The sequence below is a fragment of the Lissotriton helveticus genome, chromosome 6 (assembly GCF_964261635.1).
Source record: "Lissotriton helveticus chromosome 6, aLisHel1.1, whole genome shotgun sequence".
Lineage (NCBI taxonomy): Eukaryota > Metazoa > Chordata > Amphibia > Caudata > Salamandridae > Lissotriton > Lissotriton helveticus.
The window spans coordinates 884,870,909-884,895,514 of NC_136067.1; the positions used below are offsets into that span (position 1 = coordinate 884,870,909).

Here is a 24,606-nt window from a genome sequence, read left to right on the forward strand (position 1 = left end):
TATAAGAGCATTTAAAAGACTACTACAGAAGCACTCTTTTTACACCCTCTTATATCCCAATGCGAGTTGGCCCAAAACACAAAACATCTAAAATATGAATGCAATGGGTGTATTTTGGTCATATACATTCATTTTTAGTACAAAAAGAAAATATTAGGCCGTCTTTTATTTTACTAATAGGGAGATAAACGTTTCAGGGCCAATTTAGAAAGGAATGTAAGAGTGTGTACAATAGCACTCCTGTAGTATTACTTACCCTACTCATAAACATTTTAGTAAACCTGCCCCTCTGTCTCAAGTGTCCTGTGCTATCAGGAAATTTGTTTGCAAGCTAGCCTGTTATCAGATATTGGTTAATGTGCAGCATTTTTACACAGAACACTACTAGCAAAAAAAAAAGACGACAGTGTTGGCAAAAGTAGAAGTAACTAATTAAAAAAAAGTTTGAGATTCCTCTGCCTTTTGACTGCAGGCAAGAGTATGCGCTGCTGCTTTGACGATGATCTATTGCTGCTTAAAAAAAAGATACTCTTAATAGGTACTTTTAGTCCGCCCATTACTTACCATTTGTTGACTTCATCATCACTGTCATTTTCTTGCTCTGTCTCTGTTTACTGATTAGTGCAAACGTCTGTTAATTTGTAAGGAACTTCTTTTTACTTATGTAGCCACTTTCTTTTGTTGAGTGGGGAGGCAGAGTCATCAATGCTTCTCCCAAAAGGATCAGGCACTAAGAAAAATTCAGTTTTGATAGCTAACATCCTCTCTTGGCCTTTTCAGTGGGTCCATACTAATTTACCTGTGTGTATGTGTCTGTCGGTTATGTGCACCTTGTGCTCTGTGCTAGGTTTCGGTTTTCTTATACACTATGTAAAGGGGTATTTGTGGGAACAAGAAAAGCTGAAGACCGCATTTACAGACTCACACATACTGGTCACACGGACACATTCAGAAACAGGTGCGCACACAGACTCACTCGGATAGACTGAAAGGTTCGAGCATGCACACGCTCATGGACACAGAAACACAATCCCAGCTGCAAACAAAAACCCGGGCACACACTGACCCACACGGTAAGATTCACATGCATAAACACTGAGGGCCACAAGCACACACTCGGACAGACATGCGCACATGAACATCAGCTAACAAGTACACGCTCAAACGCACACACACAAACGTTCAAAGATGCAAGCAACAAATTCACATGCTTAGTACTCCCAAAGTTCGTCAGTCATCCATTTTAAATATTGTCTTCTGTGTTAAATAGATTTGATGTGATTATAATCTATCTGAAGGAATATTCTTGGTATTCTGTATCCTTCCTATTAGGAGTCGGGAAGAGAAACAGCATGGAAATATATAATCAAACCAGGAGTCTCCAGCCAGCACTCTCAGGGAGGAAGGCATGTACGTTGTTATTCCCTAAACTGAGTAATAAAAAATAAAAAATTGAAGCACCAAGGGAACTTTTTGTTTGTTTTTGGCGCTATGAAAATGCTCTGCCATACTATTGCTCATGTTGATGTTACCAATATTATCTTTTTTTTTTTTTTTTTTTTTTTTTTTTTTTTTTTATTTCAAAATATTTTTATTGAAAATAAAATTTTTCATATACAGAGCAAAACATTCGTAATACTTGTACTGTTCTTGCAAAGTTGCGGCCTGGCGGGGCCTGAGAGAGCGAAGAAAAGGAAGAGAAAAAGAAAAGAAAGAAAAGAGGGGGGGGGGGTCACTGTTCCAGGTATGCGTCAAGAGCTTCCCACATGTTGTCTTTGGCAGTATGATTCGCCGTCTTTTGCTTGGCCGTGATGTTGTCTGCCCCCCGGAGGAAGGTTACCCAATTGAACCAGCGTTTGAAGGTGGCTTTGCTGGTGTCCTTCCAGTTACCCAAGATCGTTTTCACCGCAGCCGTCAGAAGGACATCGACCAGGTCTCGTACTTCTTTGGACTGGAGTTCTGTTGCTAGGAAGGCAGTGGCTATTCCCGCTAGTCCTCTTTGTGTCTTACTTCCCGTTACTGTGTCTATGACGTTATAGACCTTGCTCCAGAAGATCTTGACTCTGGCGCATTCGTATAACATGTGAGATAGATCTCCTGTGGCCCTCTGGCAGTTCCAGCATGTGTTGCTCTCGCTAGCTCCCACTTTCCCTAGTTTCGCTGGTGTCCAGTGCAGCCTGTGGAGTAACCAGTATTTGGTTTGTGCTAGCTGTGGCGTGATTTTGTTTTTGGACGCAGACGTCCATAGTCTGGCCCTCTCTTCCTCATTTAGCGGTCTTTGTATGGTCTCCTCCCAAAAGGCAATTGTCTTATTGTTGAGAGTTGTGGTGCGTGGTGTGATTAACTTGTAGATTTGTGCTGTTTGGTGGCCTGTCTTGTTTAAGTTTCGTGCGTATTGTATGATGGTGGGTGTTTGTTTCGTGAGGCCTGCTTTGGTGACAGCTGCTTTGATTTTGAGGAATTCGTAGAACTCCTTATTAGGTAGGGATGTTATCTGCTGTAGTGCCTTGTAGGAGAGTGGGTTGTTCCCTGCTTCTAGTTGTGACGGCGTTGTGATGCCTCTGCTGCGCCATTCCTTGCTGTCTAGTGTTTTCCCTTTGTATGTGACTTTGGTGTTATGCCACAGTGATTCCCATTTGGTGCCTTTGATACTAACTGTCATTTCCCTGTCTACTTTCAGCAGCGCTGTCCTTGTGTTGTGGATAATTGCGTTTTTGGCTTCTGGGTGCTTGTGCGCCGTGAGGGCCATAATTGGGTCTGCGCCACCAAGAATACTCCTTTCCAGGTCCAGCCATACCGGCATGTATTCTGGTGTGGGGGCTATCCAGTGTAATCCCTGTTTGGCCAGGCATGCCGTCTGGAAGGCTTTGTAGTTCGTGAGGTTCAATCCGCCTTGTTCTTTTTTTAGTCTGAGTTTCGCTAAGCTCATTCTTGGTTTTTTTCCTCCCCAGAGGAACATGTTGATGCTTTTGTCTAGGCGTTTGTGGAACTCGGATGTGAGTGTGAGAGGCAACATGGAGAGCAGGTAGTTTAGCATGGGGGTGACCATCATCTTTATTGTCTCAATTCTTCCCCACCAGCTTATGAATTTGGGGCCCCACGTGTCTAGCTTGGACTTAATTTTTTTTAACATCGCCTCCTCATTGTGGTCTAATGTCGATCTTAGGTCCCTTCCGAAGAGGAGGCCCAGGTATTTTAGGGGTTTCGTTTGCCATGCTAAGCCGGACGAGCCCAGGACCGTCTTGGTGGTGTGACAGTTCATTGGTTTGCATTCGGATTTCTCCCTGTTGAGCTTGTAGCCTGAGACATGTGCATACTCCTCTATTGTTTGCACGAGTGCCTTAATTGACTCTTGTGGGTTGTTTGTGGTGATCAGAATATCATCCGCGTATGCAGCTAGCTTGAAAGCTTGACCCTCTATCTGCACCCCCGTGATCCTGGGGTTTGACCTGATCATGTAGAGGAGTGGTTCTAGGGCGAGCAGGAATAGTCCCGGTGAGAGGGGGCAGCCTTGCCTTGTCCCTCTCCCTAGTGTGAGTGTTTCGGATGTGGCTGCGTTAACCACCACTCGAGCCCGGGGGTTTTTGTACAGGGACATGACCATGCCCCTGTACTTCTCGCCCAGTCCAAACTTGAGCATGCATTGATTAAGGAAGGGCCATGAGACTCTATCGAAGGCTTTTTCCGCATCCAATGCGATCATGACAGCCTTTTCCGCGCTGTTGGCCGTGCGGTTAATTAAATGGCATAGCAGTCTGGTGTTATCTTGCGAGAGTCTATTTTCCAGATAGCCTACCTGGGATTTGTGTATGAGAGATGGGAGATGTGCATTTAGTCTAGCTGCCATGATTTTAGCATAGATTTTGCAGTCCACGTTAATTAAGGAAATTGGCCTGTAGTTATGTGGGAACTGGGGGTCTTTCCCTTCTTTGGGGATAACAATAATGTTTGCCTCTGCCATTGAGTCTGTCATCTCGCCTTTTTCCGCACATGCTTGGAATACTCTGACCAGCGTGTCTTTGAGTAATGGTTGAAATTGTTTATAGAAGGTGGCTGTGAAGCCGTCCGGTCCTGGGGCCTTGTTTGGTTTTAGTGAGTCTATGGCCCTCCCTACTTCCGCTTTCGTTATGTTTTGATCTAGGGCCTCTCTTTGTTCGTTGCTGATTCTGGGTAGTCCAACACACACACACACCTAACAGACATAACGGAAATAGGACCCATAACAGTTTCGGACCACGCACACATATCCCTCTCCTTGAGTGGCAGACATAACGAAACGCCGAGCAGGAGGTGGCGCCTTAACAGTGACATACTCGAGACCCCCGCCAACATCACAGAAATAGAGGAAGCGATCAAAGAATATCTCCAATACAATGACATAGCTGACACAGAGGCAGCAACACTATGGGACGCGCTTAAAGCAACAATAAGGGGGAAACTCATGAATATCAAAGCACGCATGAACAGGGGCAGAAACAAAAAAATTAAGGAACTGGAGGAGCAGATCAAGGAGTTAGAAAGGAACCACACGGCCAACTTAAAAGACAGGAATACACTCACAACACTAACAAAAAAAAAATATGAGCTAAACAGAATCCTAAGCGAGAGAGCATCCACATGGATCAACAAATATAAATCCATAAACTTATGCTCGGCCAATAAAGCAGGGAAAGCCTTGGCGGGCTACCTGAAAGCCAAGCAAAGACAGCACTCAGTCGCGGCGATCACAGACGCAGATAACAAGACACACACGGCTAATAAACACATCCTCGAAACATTCAGGAAGTTCTACAAAGACCTATGTTACCAATATTATCATCACCCCCTGGTCCGGTGTGTTTTAAGAAGGTTAGCATTGATCATATGCCTTTCCAGCAAAACATTGTGGGGAGAAGGACATTGTGCCTGGTTAGTTATAAATGACCCCCAAAAGCCAGTTGCAATTCTGCGTCCTCCTGTTTTCCTCTAGCACTAGCTCCCTCTCCAAAACCTCCTCTCAAGGTTCCCTGGCTTTTGCATTTACTTTTTGCGACCCATTTTAGGTCTGAAGTTAGCCAAGACCTTTTGAATTTACTAAAACTATATGCAACGTATATGTCCTTCCAACTCTCTGTCTTCATCCTTTGCTCTCTCATTGTGGCATTCCCATTTTTGTTCTGCCCCGTACAGCATACAGCATGCAGCAGTGGCACAGCCCGCTTCAGCCATTGGTTGACTTCACTTTGAGAGATGACGTGCTTCCCTTTCCCTTCAGTGCCCGAGGCTACTATGGAAATGTGCGCTTTCTGAGAATACATTTTTTTTTCTGTTCATCTAGTTTTGTTATACAGGCAAGTGCCCCGCCCCCCCACCCACCTACCTCGACAATAAAGTTTGACACAAAAAATGCTAGAATAAAACAAGCTTTGGCAAAGCAACTGGTAGCCAGTGCCAGACCTATCGACTTTGCCTATGCTTTCTTAAGTCTGACTTGACAATGCAGGTAGCTGCTAACCTGCTGTTACCAGTTCTTTGAAATACAAACAGACTGGGCTTTGGCTATGCCTAGAAAAATATTTTCCAGTCATCTCATGCTATTGGCTGTTTGAGGTATTATTCCTCCTATGGAGAGTTTATATTACACCTGGGTTTCTGTGCTGCCTGACCCCCACCGTCATAATAAAAGAAAGCGCTATGACATGGCCAGCGATGGCCGCGTCATAGGGCTTTATTTTGCTGTCCCTTTCCCACCTTCCCTCACTTGCCCACTCTCAACCACCAGAAAAAAAAAAAGCCTTATGATGTGGCCAGCATCATGGTGCTGTTTTTCTAACTCTACTTTTAGCCATGCTGCAAAGCCACGCCAGTTTACAACATGGCTAAAGGACATTGACAATGAACCACCAGCTCTCGCATAGGCGAGAACTATTTCAGGGCCGGCTCTAGGCTCACGGAGGCCCTGAGCAGGGAGTGTGGGTAGGGGGCCCGAGGCCGCCAAATCCCTGCCAGGGGCCGCCACGCAAATATGTATCTAAGGATATATATTGGCGTGGCGGCCCCTGGGGTTTGGCGGCCCTGTGCAGGTGCACAGCTTGCACATGCCTTAGGCCGGCCCTGACTATTTGCTTTGCCAATGCTTGTTTTCTAGGATATAGGAGTGTGTGAACATTTCAAAGATGATTTATGCTAACTTCGTGGAGTTTTTTTTGTCCTCTCCAATTTCACCAAGTTGGCAATATTTCTGCTAGAAATATCTTAGAAACCTCACAAAACTCCTGGTTTGCAGGATTGTTCTCATGGCATTACAAAAAATTCCAATAGCGTGAAGATGCTTACTTTCAGAAAACAACCTGGCAAACCTACGGCAAAAACAACTATTCGGCAACAGAATAATGTTTTTTTGTTTTTTTTAAATGTATTATGAATATATAGCAACAACTTTGTGAACAGGTAAAGCTGATCACCTTTGGAAAGCTTTGACGGGAGAGTTATGATTTCACACACCTATAATCACAACCACATTTATCTTATCAGCTAGTTTTAACTAGGCCACGTCTTTAACCGTGATTCTCTTTCTTCTTTCCTGGTGTCCTATTAACACACAAAGGGGGGCGCCCAGCGTCTGATCAGTTAAACAGTGAATTATTCCTTCCACTTTCCATTGAACCCACAGCTGGCCATCAGGTCGGGAGCCTCGTAAGCCCTGCTATAAATCAGTCATCTCTGTTTGACCAGCAGGGGCGGCCCATCTGTTGAGTGTCAGTATCAGAGCCGACACAGGTTTTAGGTCTGTGAATCCGCGAGCAAACATCACCCGGTCTTACCTTATCTTTTGACGTGCATCCCTGCAGCACGAGATGTTGGGCGCTGGGAAATTCTGGGAGGAGAGTTCCTGTTTTCGAACTTAAGGAGTACTTTCGCGTGAATCCTCCCTGTAATGTTTAAAATGTTAAACGCAGTTTACAAATTTGAAAAAAAAAACCTTGCATTTGAACACTTATTTATTTCGCACAGTATTTTGCTGCATTTTTACAAGATCACTTAGAAAATTCAAAATCTCTAAACTCTTTTTGTGAATATAGCGTTGCTTTAATTCATGGCTTTTAGGCTGGTGTAACATGGAGAAATATCTGTATTTCTTCTTGTAACTTCCTCTTTCCTTTTGTGCTTTATTCTAAAGCCATTTGCAAAGAAGAATAAGTCTCTAAGAATAGATTTTGGGGAGGAAGGTATTCTTTCTTGCACAAAAACTGTTCTGATCATAACGCAGGCAGCCATGCCTCATTGAGCAAGTATGCCTCTATTGACCCTAGGCTACCACAAGTGTGCCAGTGCAAGGACAGAGCAGAAGTGATATTTTAATATATAAAGTGCATTTCAGCGCTCTTCCTTTCACACAGTTCTGCTCTCTCCAAGTTCCCTTTCTGCATTGTGTTGTGTGAAAGTTTAGTAAATCTGGGCCTAAGAGTTAATACAATTTTTTGCCCTTCATTTGCTGAAATAAGTAAAGAATGATAACATTAGAAATGTACATTTAGCACAGCAAAAATATCAAAGACTTTCATTCATTTCATAATTATAGTAGTTTTTTTCAGAGAAATGTATTTGAATTTGGCCATTTGCTATGGCGCGTAGGAGATTATAAAAAAGTTATTTAATGTATAGATGAGGTTTCTGTTAAATCAGAAAGATATTTAAGTAATTTATTTGAAATTTGAGGCAGGGCCAAGAATTATTGAGGTTGAATTAATAGAGCAGAATTATTATTATTTGGTTAGCTGGGTTACATATTAACAGATACTCACCATGAATACTCATCATAGTTGGAAGCATTCACCTTTAAAGTGCTGCTTCTTTTATACTTTAAAAGGTTAAAAATACCTCGACCTAAAGTGGGGCCACCCTCTACGGCAATTTACATTGTCAGGATATACACAGGTCGAAAAGTGCTCATGAACATGAGGACTAACCAGGCAGGCAAGGTAGCTGCGCGAATACGATTAGATTAGAACACAGTCTGTAAATAATAATATAGTCGGTGATAGAGAATACTTCCCCATACACATTAGAACACCCTTAAAAAACTATTACAATTGGGCAAAGAAGCTAACTAAAATGCAGCACAAGCAATGCTTATGTAGATAGTCCACAATTTATGGATCTAGTTTAACTACAACCTCTAAACTAACTCAACATAACTGTACTCCACCATTTACGACTGTCTCCTGGGAAGTACCTTTTACTTCAGCTATCTCATGGTGGTAGCATCCCTCAGGCACAACTGCAATTCCACCTACACAGAATGCCAGACTCAAAGCCTCCGGCTCAAATTTGGATTATAAGGATTATAAATTGGTTTATGATCACACATTAAAGTTCTTCCAGTGCCTTTCTATCAGAGTACAATCAAGGGTCAGATTGCATTATTAGTTAGCGATTCCCTGCATAGTTGCAGCCTGGCATACCTTTCAAAACTCTTCCAATGATGCAAAGCAAACTGAAGCATATGGCCTACCTCCAGCAACTTAGTTTCAATTCTCAAATCAATTACACACATTCAGCAGGAGAGTACATGTCTAAGGCAGCACCAATTCGAATTCTGTCCCAGGGTGCTCCATACTAGAAGGTGGTTTCCTGAGAATCAGCAAGGTTGCGAAGATAATCGACGTTCGGCATGTCACAATTGCTCACAAATAGTTTCCAACCTGTATAAATAGCACACCTGCCATTTTCAGTACCTGGTCAGAAGCACAAGATTACCTAGCATTTAATTTGATTATAATCCCGATGAGAACAACCATCTCACCATCTATATGTCAGGGAGTTAATGTGGCCTAATAGAGCTGCTGACTTTGGAACTGGGAAACTAAATTTGAATCCTGACCTTGGCTAAATATTTCGTGATTCTTGGTATATCACTTAATCTCCATGTGCCTAAATATGTGCAATGTAATCTGGTTCTTAAGAAACATGCTCTTAGTGTGCACTACAAACTTGCATACAATGACTATGTATCCTAACTCATCAATTGTCCTGTGCTTAACTGTCTCTTTACTTCTGAAGACTTTAAGGTTGCTGGAAAGCACCATATGTCACTCAACAGAACGAAAAATTAAGTAAAGAAATGCACACTACATTTTGTTGTGTGGATTCCTCACAGGAGCATGTTCGGTTCCCTGTGTACTGTTTGGCTGAGGTATCCTTCCACTGCTGATGTCAGACCTTGCCTTGCAGTACATGGGAGGGAATATATCCTGTCTGTCGTTCCTAATCTTCCTATTCCACATACCATCTCCCCTCATCCCCAACTTTTAACAAAATGCCATTCCAAGAAGCCACATGGCTATCTAGGGTGAAAATAAACAGTGACAAAGCCAATAGGTTTCACAACTTTGTCAATACTTATTTATTTAACAGTGAGCAATGTATTGGAGTGCATGTGTTTAGGAAAATGCCCATTTTTGTATGGTCACCCCCCTACTTTTTGCTCCAAATGGTGAAGGGTATGACTTTGATAGCATACTGGAATCTGCTGCCCAGACCCCAGTGCCTGTTCTCTCTACCCAAACAGTTATGTTTAGCTCGGTAATCACAAATTGGCAAAGACTTTACCCCTTCATAAAACCCTAGTATATGGTATCAGTGGTTCCCAGGGCATAGGTGGTAATGGGGTCTCTTAGGCCGCTGCTCAATTTTGTGCCAACCTGGGTGACCCAATCATACTTCTGAAAGCAGCATTCCATTGCACACTGGAGTAGCAGTGCAAACTGCTCTAACTCGACTGTTCCCTAATCATGTGTGGTACAGTCAATGCACTATATTTAATATGTATCAGGCACCCCTAAGGAAGGCCTCCTCAGCCCCAAAATCAGGGAGCCTTATATATTAAAGGTATGGACTTATAAGTGCATACCTATATGTCCCTATAGTGGCATTCCCCATTGCAAACTACTGTAAGTGTTAGCAGTCATAGGAAAACATGCTCTGTGAACCAGGCACTCCTGAAATTGGCAGTTCCATTATGGTACCCCTAAAATATGACGTTTGGTATCAAACAATGTGCCTTCTCACACCTGACATGATCCTTGTGTCCTTGGTGACATGCCATGCAGCCAGGCAGCACCTTAACGGTTGCTCATCTGGTTGCACCAGCTTTACTGTGCTCTGGCTGACCAGCCCATGCTTTGCAGAACATGCAGCAGCCAAGACAGAATTTTGACCTCCTGCAAGGCAGTGTGACCACTCTCAGGCGTCAGGAACAAAGGCTTTTGCAGGAAGATGGTCACACATCCCTCCTCCAAAGCAGGCTAGCGAATTGGTATATCAAAGCAGTGAGCTTCAAAGCTGCACCGCCTCTGATACACACCTGGGCTGGCCCCCTGAGGAGGACACAGCCCTCCACTTGCCCCAGATGTGCTTGTGCCTGGGCAAGAAAGGAAATTAGATACGCAGGCGGTGTACACCACCAGGATGATGTGCCACACTTCCAGGGTGGGAAGCCTGATCTGTGCACATAAAGTGGAATTCTGCCATCTTTAGAAGGGCAGAGATAGTGGGTTCTGGTAGAAATGGTGATCTACATCCCCAGATGTGGTCACCTCTGGGGCAGATTAGCTGAAGGGACTACATACTCATTCACTACTAGCTGCCACATCCCTAACTCCTCTAAATATAGGATTTCAGGGACCCGCCTTACACCAGAACCTCAGATCTGAATAATTTACTTCAAAGAAGGACCAAGAAGATACCTGTGTTCCTGATAACAGGACTTGTCCCACAGCACAAAGCAGCAGAGGAATACTTTGTCCTTGAGGCAACAGACTTGGAACTGAGTGAACGACTCTTGTTGGTGGCTAAAACTCGACACTCCCAAACAAAGGGACCCTTGTGGAAGCCAGAAGCACCCTCAGCCTCCCCTGGACTAGTGGCACTAGTCCCTTGCAAACTGCAGGTAAAAACGCTCACCAGATCCAAAGAATCACTGGCCATCGGGTACCCTGAGGGGTTGCCCAAATCCGGGTGGTACAGTGCATTGTGGGAGCTGTAGTCTCACCTACTCCAAATTTTCAAGCTGCTACTTTACTTCCCCGAACCCAGTGAATTTCCAGAAGCTTATTGCTGTGTTTACTTCTTCCATGGCTTGATAGTCACCAATCTGGTAACCGACCCCCACACTTGACATAGCATTTACGGCGAACACCGTGCAATCATCATCTAACATCAACATCTGTGTTTCTGTTGTGTTTGTGCATTTTGTTTCTTGCAGCACCCAGTAAGCGGAAAAAAATAGTACCACCTGTGGCTCCCATTCTGCACCTGAACTCCATGGGCTAGGTAAAATTGATCTGACTGTTGTGGCTTGGTCCTGGGGCCTGCATGACCTTAGCCCTGTAAGGGTTCAACATAACTTGACCTGCAAGTGATAGATTGTCACTAGTGGTTTTTGCCATTGATCACAATATTATACTGTTCATGTATTTTACTATACTGATGTAATATTGCTTAAAAATATATATAACTCCGGTTATATGTATGCTACTCCATTCATTTTGGTGTCTAAATTGAGACTAAAAAAACTATATTTCTATAAATTAGTGTCAGATTTCTCTGGAGTTGTGTCAATTACTCATCGTCCATGTTGGTACTCAGAAATGCTCAACACATGTTCCTCTAGAAAAGCCTGATCACTCTTTGCCACTCGACCATGACTAAGCTAAGGATTTATTAGTATGAATCCAAGGACCAACTTTGGGGTATTGTGATAATATTACATGGTAAGGCTACCCAGCCATACTACATAATAATCCACTTTCCTACGATGTGTTAACTCTCTCCTCTGCTTTCTCCTCTGCCATTCCCCACTCCTAGATGCTCTCCTTTCCACTCCTGCCAAGTGGCCTCAATGCTTACTTTTTTTTTAAATGGTGCACATTTGCTTTTCACTTTTTTAAAGTTTGACTTTGCCAGTCTAATATTACTGCTCGCCCTGTTAGAACAGTAAATTAAAAATGGCCTTAGTTTCCGATGATACATGCATACATATCAATGGCCATGTTCAAATGGGAATTCTTTAACAGAAAACCCATTGCAAGATTCCCAGCCATGAGTCTACATACATGCACGTACCTCTGCGTTTGCGCGCAAATGCTAATTAACAAAGCCTATGCCTGGGTCTTTTAGAGCCAAGACCTTTTGGTTTTCTCAATGTTTGTTTCTTCCAAAGGCATATTCTTCTGAACTAATACACTGTTTTTCCTTGTCATTGCCAAGAACACCATATGTTTAACAGGAAAAATCTTACTATCTCAGCTTAACATAATCAACACATTTTGATAATGGGAGACAACGATTCAATCATTGGATATCAACCTACATATCGTCACCAGATCGTTTGATACCTTGATAGTCCCCAAAACGTTTACTGCGGCTGGTGATGTTAATATTGATGTCTTGCCTACAATCTTCACTGACTATGATATCACTAACCGCAAAAACCCAGTTATCACAGGCACCTCAAAAAGTATGGAGAATAAAAGCAAACACCATCCTCCCGGGGACTGCTGTACTAAAACCCATTACTCCTCTCTCAACACACCTAGACATGAGGAATCCAACAAGCGTTCAAATGAGTTGGATAACTGCACCACTCAAAATACCTCTAATACAACCCACATACCCAAATACCCCCTGAGCACAAATCCCACAACACATCCTATAAAAAGTATTGCCAGAGCTAGACCTCCTAAACACAATAAACATTTGACCTGGCAACATCAGAAAAATCACTTTCTCTCCACAAAGTGACCCCCCCTGCTACACATCACATAACAACTGTATGTCTGTGGCCTCTAATGAAACTTTATTTGTCCTCATCCATTCTTTTATGTTAAAGCTATTGGACTTATGTAAACCAAGTTCTGCATATCCTGCATACCACTGTCATACCACAAAGAAGCAACATCTTCCTTCGCAAAAGAACAGAAAAAATAATACGGGGTTGACTTTATCCATGAGCCCCTTAACTGCAAACTGACAAACCTAATAAAAGCACTCATTACAATGCCTCACATCAGAAATTACAAACAAGTTACCCAAACCACTGAGGCTAAACATCTAATACCCTCACTGGAATAATTTTTCTTTATTGATAGTTGCTTTGAGTTTAGCACTGATCAACTCATGTGCCCTGTGATCATATTTTCAGTCTTTACTGGGAACAACTTAAATACACCCAAACATCCCTCCTCAATTTTATTTTATTAGGCCACAACCTAAAACAACTTTTCAACTTCCTTAACGAAAAGAGGGCTCTACCCTGGACCTGATATAGAGACACTGGCTACACATCTGCAACTCTATCAAATTGGATTGATAAGAGCACATCTTTGTTTCTTTAAAAATCCTCACCTTAGAATATCTACCCCATCCTAATCAGAGAGGTAAATGTTAAAACAGGGTCCTGAAGCACATTGACAACAAGCGTTGCAAAAACTAACACGTCTAGTTTCAAGATGCTAAGACACACAAGCTAGTCATGCACAAATACACATAGGCTATTTGTGCTTTGTCTCTGTGAAACGTATCTATTTCTGTACCTCCTATGTCTGTACATCAGTTTTTTTTTATCCTAAAGATTATGGTGATGCTGTTACCCATTGCATTAGTGAAGGTGCCATGTTTTGCACCACACTTGGTACATAAACAAAGGGAACAGACATGGGGGGTACAGGAGACAGGTTACACAGAAACATGACACAAGAGAGACAGTCTATCTTAATTAGTGCACACCTGATTACATACATTAGCATTTAAAGGTTGGACCTACTGGCTTTGCCAATGCTTGTTGTAAAAGAACTTGAACAAGTGAGTAGCCAGTATAGACCACAGTTACATGGAAAATACAATGAGTAAATATATCAGTGAGTCAGTTAGTGAATGGATTACCTGTATGTCTCTTAACAAAAAAAGTAAAATATGAACCAGCAAATATGGTATCCTATACTTGAAATATGTATTGGTCAAACAAGTAGTTTTTGCTTTTGTATAGTGAAGGAACACACTCATTGAATACACTTCCACATACTGAAAATTTACACATGTGCGATGAAGAATTCATTATAAAAATCCATTTTCAAACAGGCCAGAAGAAGACGTACAACAAGGACATTGGTTGATGTGCAACACAGGAGCACTGGGATTTGTGCACCAGTGAGGCACTAGATGTTGTGCGTGAGGCAATGTATAGTTATTGCGCATGAGAATGGCATTATATGTTGAACAATGCCAGCAAACAGGACTGTGCATTGTTGCAGCACAGTCTGAAGTTCAGAAGGATTACAGTGGGGTGTAAAATGGTAGCTCTTTGAGATGTACAATTGAGGGGCATATGAAAATGCAACTTTTATGTGTGACATCTGTGAGAAATTGTGTAATTTGTTGGGGGGTTGAAACCCAACCCAAACAACAACTACAATCCTTGTCAGGGTGATCCACAAAAAGACAATAAATGAACCTGTGCTAAACCCTCTGTTGGCTTGGCATAAAAGCCGTCAGGCTTAACTTAGAGGCAACATGTAATGTATAAAATGATACCAGAACAACAAAAGTCAATCAGTAGAACTGGGCACATGCATTTTCAAAGCCTTAGGTAAAAATAGCACCAAAATGTGCAAAGGATTAATTTAAGTTACAAAGTCACAAGTTCAAGCCAGTCACAATGAACCAAAAACTGAGTTTGGCCCATTGGGCAATGTACCTGGTTGTACTGGGATTGAGATGCGAGGTCCAGCATTGCGCTGCGTTGGGTTGTGTCGGGTCCTATAGGGCCATCAATCGAGAGCTGTAAGATGGTGTATCAATTTGTGTGATACTGTGTTAGTTTCAATGGGGCTGCTGATCAGGACCTGCGAGTTGCTGCAATGCGAGGTCCTGAGTCATGCTGCCTAAGGTTGCGTCACACTGTGTTGGTTCTGAGAGAACCCACAATTGAGCCAGGAGAAGTACACTCTGATACAAGCCAAGGGGTCTAGGATATGGGGGTAACCTCTTGGGGATCAGGACTCAGGCCAGCAGCAGGACACAGGCAGGTACGTTTGAGTCTAGGCAGCTGGGCAGGTGCAGGACAGATCTTTAGAGCTTGTTATGCCCCAATACCTCTGAACAGGAGGCCAGTCCGCTGCCCGTTGGAGTCACTTTAATGGTCCTGGTCCAAAGAGCAGTTGCAGGGGGCAAGGCCTAGCAACATGACCGACAAGACATGAGAACTTGAGCTCCCAGCCAGCCGGTAAAACCCCCCCAGTGAAGGTCAGAGAAGCGCTAAGATTCGTGGCCCTGTTGGAGGGCGGGTGACTGGGGGATGCACTGCTTTGCTGCAAAGAGGAGCAATCGGCAAGCACAGAGACTGCTGCAAGGCCACCTAGCTAAAGGCACCCCACGCCCTGGAGAAGGCAGTAGCAGGCTGCAGAGGAAGGCTGGAGTTGCAGGTTTTGCCTGCCTCCAGTGTCTTGCTGTCCTGATGGCCTGAACGTAATGGGCGGAGCAGTCTGCGAGCACAGAGATTGCTGTGGGGCCAACTAGCTGAAGGTGCCCCCGGCACTGGAGAAGGTACTAGTTGCAGGCTGTGGTGGAGGGCCAGCATTGCAGGCGCAGCTTGCATCTGGTGGGTTGCTGATCCAACGGTCTGAATCTGGGCACCTCCAGAAGAGGACAGTTGCGGTGGATGCCAGGCAGGAGTCACGTTGGAGCTGAGTGAGTCCACGTAGCTGAAGATTCATCCAGTGCAGGGCCCCAGAGGAGCATTATTGTATGGAGGGGGGCTCGCCTGGGATTATGTTTATGTTTATATTTTGGCAATTTTTAAAGCGCGCAAATACCCTGGGGTGTCTCGGCGCTCACTGATCAGAACGATGGCTATGGCAGATCTTAATGTGGGAATAGCCAGGTTTTTAATTTCTTCCTAAAGCCAAGGAGCGTTGGGGCAGTTTTGATGGTGAGTGGGAGTGAATTCCATAGTCTGGCTGTGGAGATCACAAAACATCCTTTGTCCTAGCAGGGTGACAGAGGACCCCTGCTAGGACAAATCAACAAGCAGCGAGCCACGGGCAGCTTGAAGGCCTTAGTCTGGGGCCTGGGCTGGGCCGCCTGGATGAGCTTGAGAGAAGTGAGGTGGAGCAGGGATCAGCAAGATACCTACTTCAAGAGACAGCAGAGCTGGGCCCCACTCGGCCCCCTGCTAATATGAGGACTGCGGGTACCCTGTTACTTTGGAGAAGAGACCATAGTGAAGTTCAGCGCCCCCTAAAGCTGGGCACACAGGTATTGCAGCAGCGCCAGGAGGCCAGGATGAATCGGGAGAGTTCCTCACACTGAGCACGTTCGGAGTATTGGACGGCCAGGACTACCCATGGGAAGCGCAACTGGGGCAATTGCCACCCGAGTGGTAACCAACACATCAAGGCAGCGGGTGGCTGGAGTGTCCAGTGCCAGTCGCCCTGTGAGGAGGAGAAGCGGAGTAATGACTAGAGTCCTCTACTGGCAGATGGTGACCGGAGCGCACTTTCACTCACTCAGGTGGGCAGCTTAGGGCCTCACAGAAGATGGGCTGGTCCATTGCTCCTACACTGCATGAGCACAAAAAGTTACAAGCAAAAATAATTGTGAGGTCACCACTGACGGATAATTGAAGGCACAGAGTACCTGAAACTCCTGGCAGGAGAGTGCAATCTTGGATGGATTTACTAGTGTGAAGAGGCACTGCAAATCATCATATATACTTCCTGCACTGTCCTGGGAATGATGAACTGTATACTGGGATGAGTCTAGAGATTTTTGTCTGGTGAGATTGGAGTGCTACCCCCAGGGGCTGATCATGGGTATGGACACAACAGTGTGCTTACATTCCACAAGCACCATCACTCAATCCACAAAACCCAGAGACTTACCCAATGGGCGGGCAGACAACACAGAGGGATCCCAGGATGGGGTACAGAAGCCCACCAGGGCTGAGCTGTTGGCAGCTATACAAGGCTCTCGAACAGCACACAACCTTACTGTGGCCTGGTGTGGGCCAGACCAGGGGCCCTGATCCGGCAGGTAGGTTCTGAGTCAGTTAGGGGGCTTACACATCGTATGTAGGTATGTGTGGGTGGCCGGTATGTCAGTTGGTTGAGTGAGGTAGATGATCCTTGTTGAATAGGCTGGAATGGTGTGCAAGTCCTGGCACATGCAATGGGTGGATATTGATAGTCAAAAAGATGCGCTATGCTTGTCCGTGGCTGGAGGGATATATTTGGTTTGAACTGTTTACTTGTGTTTTTGCTCAGACAGTGATTGAGGTTGTTTGAGATGTGATGTGTGTGGGCTGGTTCACTCAGTATCATTCAATCGACAAAGAAGGGTGACTACAGATTCCTGACCTGTAACTATGTCCTGCCGTATAGTCCACAAGACTACTTTGATGCACCTGAACAGGCTGCGTTACTGCCTGGAGTCTGCCGTGAACTCTCAGAGGCCTGTACTGCTGCTGAGCCCTGCTTCTGCTTTTGAACCCAGGACTGCCAGAGTGAGTCCAAGGTCTAGTTGAATGGTCTCCTGATCAGAGCCTCAGGGACAGAAAAGGCTCCAACCATCTTGAGCCAACACCTGAACCCATCCTGAGTACATCTAACACCCCAAAGTGTTGCCCTTCGAGTCCTGGACCATTAGTGATGGTGTTCAAGGTGCCCAGACAGCCAACATTTCTAAACTTGGAACATAGAAAATTCTTGGCTAATAACTACTCTGAGAATCAAGGGAAGACTGGGACCAACCTGCTCGTCTATCCGCCCAAGGTGCATTGCCAGTCAGCCTGACTTCACAGCAGATCCTGCTGTGTTCTTCTCCACAGCAGGAACACTTGTTCAGCAGTCCTTTGCAGAAGAGGTATCCGGCCTCCTGGAACTCTCGTCAGTAGCTTTGTCTCATTGGAGATTTTTGACTTCCCAAAAAATGACTATGGACCTGATTATGACTACGGTGGTCCAATAGACCATCATAGCCACGATGGCAGTACGGGCAAAGCCACACCGGCATTCCAACCGCCCTATTTCGGTTTGGCATTCTGACCACCAAAGGACCGCTGCAACCACTGGGGATCCATGATCACTCTGCAGTGTTGCAGTGGTGTGAGAATGTGATATGCTGGTGGTGCAGCTGTGGTGCCGCCAAGCATATTACCAGTTACCAGTGTCCGCAATCTGGGTGTTATGCTAAACAACAACCTCAGCATGGAAACACAGGTAGCCAAAACAGTTTCCACATGCTCGGCCCTTCTGCGTTCATTACGCAAAATCATGCCACTACTCCCTGCCCAAGCCCGAGCACTGATAATCAGGTGTACTATTTTGAGTGGCCTGGACTATTGTAATGCTCTTCTGCTCGAATCCCCAGCCGTTCTACTGGACAGACTCCAAAGAGTCCAGTCGGCTGCAGCCAAACTGGCCCTTGGTTGGACTAGGAGATCCTCGGCCACAGCGGCCTTAGCTGAGCTACATTGGCTCCCTTTGAAGCAACGAATAGCCTTTAAAGCACTCTGCCTGGTCTTTAAGGCACTACACGGAACGGGCCCCAGATCTTTACAAAAAATGTTTTCCTGGTATATCCCCACCAGAGCTCTACGATCCACCACAGCCTGCCTTGTAACGGTACCCAGATTTAACAAAGTAAGGACCGGGGGAAGATCCTTCAGAGTGGCCGCCGCCAAGCTCTGGAACAGTTTGCCAGTCGACATTCGCCAAATTCCACAACTCCTGCCATTCAGGAAGCGAATCAAGACTTGGCTCTTCCCAAATCATGTCGCGTCCAACCCCTAAACAGCCCCCATCTCTTCCTCTTAAGGAGTAAGCTCTCAGCGCCAGGATACCTGCCAGGTGACAGTTGCGCTCTACAAGTGTTTTAAATAAATAAATAAATATTACGAGTTTCTTCACATCAACCCTTTTCACTGCCATGGAAAGGGTGGCAGTAAAGAAAGATAGTAGGCCCTACGGGGGCCCGTGTTGCCTCAAGGGCTGGTGGTGCATGTAGAGTGGCACACGGTGTGCCCCCCTGTGTGCATGCCCCCTGTTCCTGCATGGCTTGGACTTCACAGTCCAGTGCAGGAACAGGCTTTGGTGCTCCCATTGCAGTGCTTTTGTAATAGGTACCACCGTGGGGCTGCCCGCCAGACCAGGAGAAAACTCCTAATCTGGCAGGCAGCCGGCGGTCGAGTTTGGCGGTGTGGGAGCGCTGCACCAGCATGGCTCGCTCCCACACCCTCCATGCCAGGTTGATGACACCAGTGAATTGAGCCTATTCTGCATTGTGCCAGATTTCCTAGTGCACACACATGGTGTTTTTTGTGCATGTGCGAGTACTGGCTCTTCAGCATATGCACAGTATACTGAACCTGCCTTGTGGCGACTGACACACCAGCTGCTTCTGTGAATGCCACTGTGAGCACATTCTCCTGAGTGTAAAGGGAATTTTGCTGCTCTTGTGTGCTGTGCTTTCAAAATGTAGGTGAGTGTGAGTAGTTTCAGGGTGAATGCACAGAGCTTGGCATCACCCAGGGTAAGTAGAAATGTATGCTGCGGAGGTGCTCATATGAGACCAGAGGCAGAGTCCCAGCGCAGAAGGTGAATGTTTACAAGGCACTAAGAAATCAGGGGAGAGTGGTTCACTAGTGTAACTGGAGCTTTAGGATATCAGCAATACAACTGTAATTAGTACAGAGGTGAGGATTAATGATCAATTCAGAAGGGTTAGTGTGTGGTTGATGGGAGAAGGCTGCCTGCCGGTGGTCACTGGGCAGACAGCCTGGGTCTCTTCATCAGCCTCATTTGCAAAAGTACAGTGTGAAGGCTAACAAGCAGAGAAACTGGAAAAAACGTATGGACTATTGCTACAGCACTCAAGGGTAAGAACCATCAATCATTATATAAGTGCACCGTGTGTTTTCAGCCATTGCCTCGATGACAACACTAGGAGAACAAATTATTAATTATAGTGGAAAAGCAGTCACTCACTACCAGAAGCACTCTTACAATTCTCACATACTAGTAGCCTTGAACTTCTGGCAGCACTCCCACACTCATCAGAGTAGACTTCACACTGACTCAAAAGCCCCCCGACAACATTTGCATACTAGTAGTTACACCACCAAGTATGCTTACACACCTCTTCAAGTAGCAGTCATTTCAGAGCAGTCAAATGTGGTTTTGAAGTGTATGCCTTGGTGCACTCTTGAGACCCCAAATAGTTTATTGAAAAGAGATAATGGACCTTGGTTTCACCTGCTTCTTGTCTCCCACAGCAACCTGTAAGGGGTCAGATGAAGGTGATAATGTTTTGGCATAGCCAAGAGGCAAATCTGCCATAGGTCGGTTCAGATGTGCAAGAAGCAGGGCATTTTTTCTGTGTGCTAGCACTGGCTCTGTGAATCATAATTTCAGCATGGATCTTTCCTTCCTGACAACAGCTCTCACCAGGTCATTGCAAGCATAGTGTTGATGTGCATGCTCTCATAGAGAGTAAGACACATAATCCTCTTGGCAAGAGGAGGAGAAAAGGCGTAGAGGATGGTGGGAAGGGTTACAGAACTCCATTGTTGTACATCTCTATTGCTGGCATGTCTACTGAGGGATCTGGCTTAAGGCAGCTGGATGCCAGATATTCATTTAGTTAAATATGAGATTATGGTAAGGAAGCAGGACTGTGAGAGGTGAGGGGGAAGGGGGCTGTGATAGGACAAATGAATATGTTATATTATTTTGGAGGGACTATTGACGTGATGAGAAGGGCATTAGGATGACAGAAACTTCCTGTAATTAATACAATCATTATTGGAAGCAGCGAAGGAGACAAGAAGGAGGTTGGAGGGTTGGAAGTAGACCATATATATTTATTTATATTACAGGGGGCTGAGGGACGCGAAGGAGCACATCAGTAATTGGAATGCCAAGGAAGAGAGGACATTAATAATCATCCATAGACACTAATAAAATGATAGCTTTTGAGGTTGCAACACAAAAAGATGATGGACGGAATGTTGAATATTGTCAAACCTTTATCCCCACTCACAGATCTGAGTTTAATCCATTGGTATTTTGCTTGCCATGCCATTCCAGTTTGGACCCAGCCATATGCAAATCAGCCTTGACCCTGCTCCCCATGGGGTGAGTGACTGAAAAGTTTCTGCGCTCCGTCCATCATCTTCATGTGTTAGCTTTTGAGGTTGCCATAGATGTTGAATCTACTGCCATTTTGACCAAACGTACACAAATCACAGTGTAATGTGGGTAGTGATCACATCAAGTTACGAATAACCACTGCTTCATCCAAGACATTGGCAAGGATTCTCCTATGTTCTTAAGCGAGAAATGACATTTACTCACAGAATGTAGTGTAGTGAAGTGCAAAGCCAACAATGAATAACAATTTCACATGTCTCAAAGATATAGGATCCAAGAAGTATTAAATACTGAGTAAATCAGAAGTAGGCCATAGGGTATGTCACACATTAGGGATGCCAATAACATTCTCTATTCCCTGCCCTTTAGAAATTAGACAAAGGAATTCATGTCGGCCTTCTGCACCACACAATATCATAAAGAGTAGTCGAGCTGAACAAATAAATCATGGTATACTTTGAAAATGTAATCACAGAAGGGAAATAGTAGATCAACAATGTGAGTATTATTTTATAGATTATTTTTTTTAAATAGGAAAGTAGTTGGTTATTGTGGAGAGATTGTCAAACGGAATGCAATCTTGTTTACTGTTAAAGACTACTTGGAGAAGGAAAATGTGAAGGTAGTTCTCACCTCCAATGGCGATTTCACATGGAGTATGAAACTAAATGTGTGCTGCATCAGTTAAAATTGTAGTGACATGTATTGACTATGACATCTATCTGGCACCTAGAGCTATTTCTGAGGTTTCTGAACATGCTAACCTACAATGAAGGATTACATTTTAAGGGTTGTGAGTTAGAGGTGCATTTGATGTTGGCATCAGTAGATCATTGTTGCTCCCACTGAGTTTGAGCAAGATTTCTAGTGCCTGTTATTACTTTTATTTGGTGATGATGCATGGGTAGAGCTAAGTCATGTCCCAATATCATCTTCAGGCTACTGTAAGGATAAATGTTGAAAGGAACTTGCAACAGATACTTCCCATGTGGAATTGACACATAAAACCTGATGCAATTTGTGGTAGCAGGAGTGCAGAATGAGTCATTTGCATCACCTGGAGACGAAGGATGTAAACAGTATTAAGGAGGCATATTAGACTCCTGCCTCCTCCTTTTGTCAGCAGACCACTAGACTCTTGTGTAAAACAGTGTCAAACGCCACTCTAAGGTTTAGAAGAAAGTCTTGATGTTGTAAATTGCTTTATGTGCAAAATCCAAGATTTTAAGGATTCATTTCTCTATGCCACATTCTTGGATGAGGTCGTATATCATCTGTTATGATCGCTATAGTTAATAAAGAGTTTTAAGTTGGGCAACTATGTCGTTCTCAAAGTTCTTCAATTCTGAAGGAAAATCTATAGTTGGACTTACTAGTACTAGTACTTCTTTTAAAGCCTGATTTAGGACATCATATCAGTTTATCTATTTGATCATACATTTTATCTGAGATTCATTAGAAGCAAGTGTTTTCCTACTTTAGTGTATAAAGAATTGGTTGTCTTCAGTATACAGGTAAACTTTCCCTTTATGAACATCAGTGTACAAGTGAACCTTTTCTTATGATCAAGTAGTAAAGTAATGAGTTTTTGGTAAGGTAGATTAAAAAGAGATTGAGTCAATGCAAGCTTTGTGCTCCACAAGTTTTTTTTCTCACGATTGAAGGCAGCTTACAAGGGCTGACAAGAATGGGCCAAGGTAGTTGATAAGGATCTTTCACTCTAACTAGGGATCTAGAACTAGAGAAGATATCTATTACCATACCTACATCAAAGTTTGAACATTTTGTACGGATCAGATTCAAAAAGTCAAATTTGTTTCAACACAAACCACAGAAATTACAAGTCAAATTTCTGAGAAAGCAGGGCAATGTTCAGGACAGTTGTCCCAACGGTTTGCTGATGATCTAGTACCGACATTAGAGGCTTCCTCTGCTGCCAAAGTCATGAAGCATTTTGTATTGATCTAGGGGAGCTATACTGTAAAGCAAAGGTGACAATTGTGTGGTGTGGTCTATACAAAATCAAAATAGGTCACTTAGTGTATACCAGTGTTTGACCTCAACCTGCCACCCCCTGTTACCCCTGTTTGTAGACAAGCCCTAACCGACCCTATAGTAGGGAGAATAAGCAGTTCTAATAATGTCATCCAAGACAAACTTAAGAGTTTAGCAGCCCCACAAGACCCCCCATACAGTTACAGGGCCAGATCTTCACGTCGTGTCCAAACTCCTTTTCATGGTGGCCAAGACCAGTCATCCCCCTAGCTACCTTAGGTATCACACACTCATTGCAAAAAAATTAAATTTGTATGGCTAATGTTCCAAAAATTAACACCAAGAATGGCCACGAGAGTGAAAACTCTCTGACCAATAAAGTGATCCATTGGATCCGACACGTTAGGGGTTGACGATCTGTAATCAGAGAAGATATTCTTAGGGCACGGAGGTGCACTTCCACAAATTATCCATTAGTTTATATTGAGATTACCCTCAGGGGAGCTTAGTTGACTGAAAACCTTCTTTCTCTGGAATTCCGCAGCTTCCCCCTGATGGGTCCGCCATTCAATTCAGGCACACAAGCATTGCAAGGCACCAGCGTTACAGCCACTACTCCATCTGGCAGGTGCCTTCTCGCTTGAGGCTAATGACTGACTACAGAATCTAGCTTTACATCGCCCGACCCATTTACTGTTACATCTAGCTTCAACCACATAGCTAGTTCCCCTGGCATTCCGTCTCCTCATAATGCCTCATATTGTAACAAGGGTAGTCTCAACATTGGGCAAGTATAAGCAGACCTTCCATCCCTGTAGAAGAAGAGACAGCCCTTGACGCTCTCACATATTCAGCTTCACAGGTACCAATTCATTTACTAGTCAATAACTGTACCTCTATACAAAACACTGCTCTTGGCCCTACATCTCATCAACAATCGAAGATTGTGTCATGGAATGTGGCAGGACTAGGTACTAAAATCCCACTCCCTCACTGGAATCAACTAGTGGAAGGTTTTGGTGTCTGCATAGTCCAGGAGACGTGGAGTCTGATCCCACTACACAAAGCTGGGTATACCTGCTTCCACCTACCTGCAGCGTCCATAGAGAGAGGGTGCACGTCTGGGGCCCTGATTATTTGGATAAGTATTGCCCTTAACTGTCGATTTACCCCACAAGCCCAGATATCCTGTGGCTAAGCCTTAGGGGACTAAAGGGTTGACCTAGAATTGAACTCTTCAATGTTTACGCGAGAGGGACAAGTGGAGGCAGGCCCTCGTCCACTATCTCAGCTTTGGATGAATGCTTAGCTACTTGCTCACCCCATGCTAGAGTGGTGGTTGTAGAAGACTTTAACTGCACTTTTGGACCCCAGGCTATAGAAGATTTAACGGGGACAGAAGAACAAGATAATAGATGGGCAGTCC

General features: G+C 44.4%; 1 protein-coding gene across 1 annotated transcript in view; it reads right to left on the reverse strand.

Annotated features, from left to right (window-relative positions):
• RFX6 (regulatory factor X6) overlaps positions 1-24,606 on the reverse strand; it is a 424,100-nt gene that overhangs the window by 250,832 nt on the left and 148,662 nt on the right. Inside the window, exon 7 of the mRNA XM_078646873.1 lies at positions 6,804-6,911. Coding sequence (XP_078502999.1) covers positions 6,804-6,911 — 108 coding nt within the window. The remainder of the gene's footprint in view (positions 1-6,803; positions 6,912-24,606) is intronic.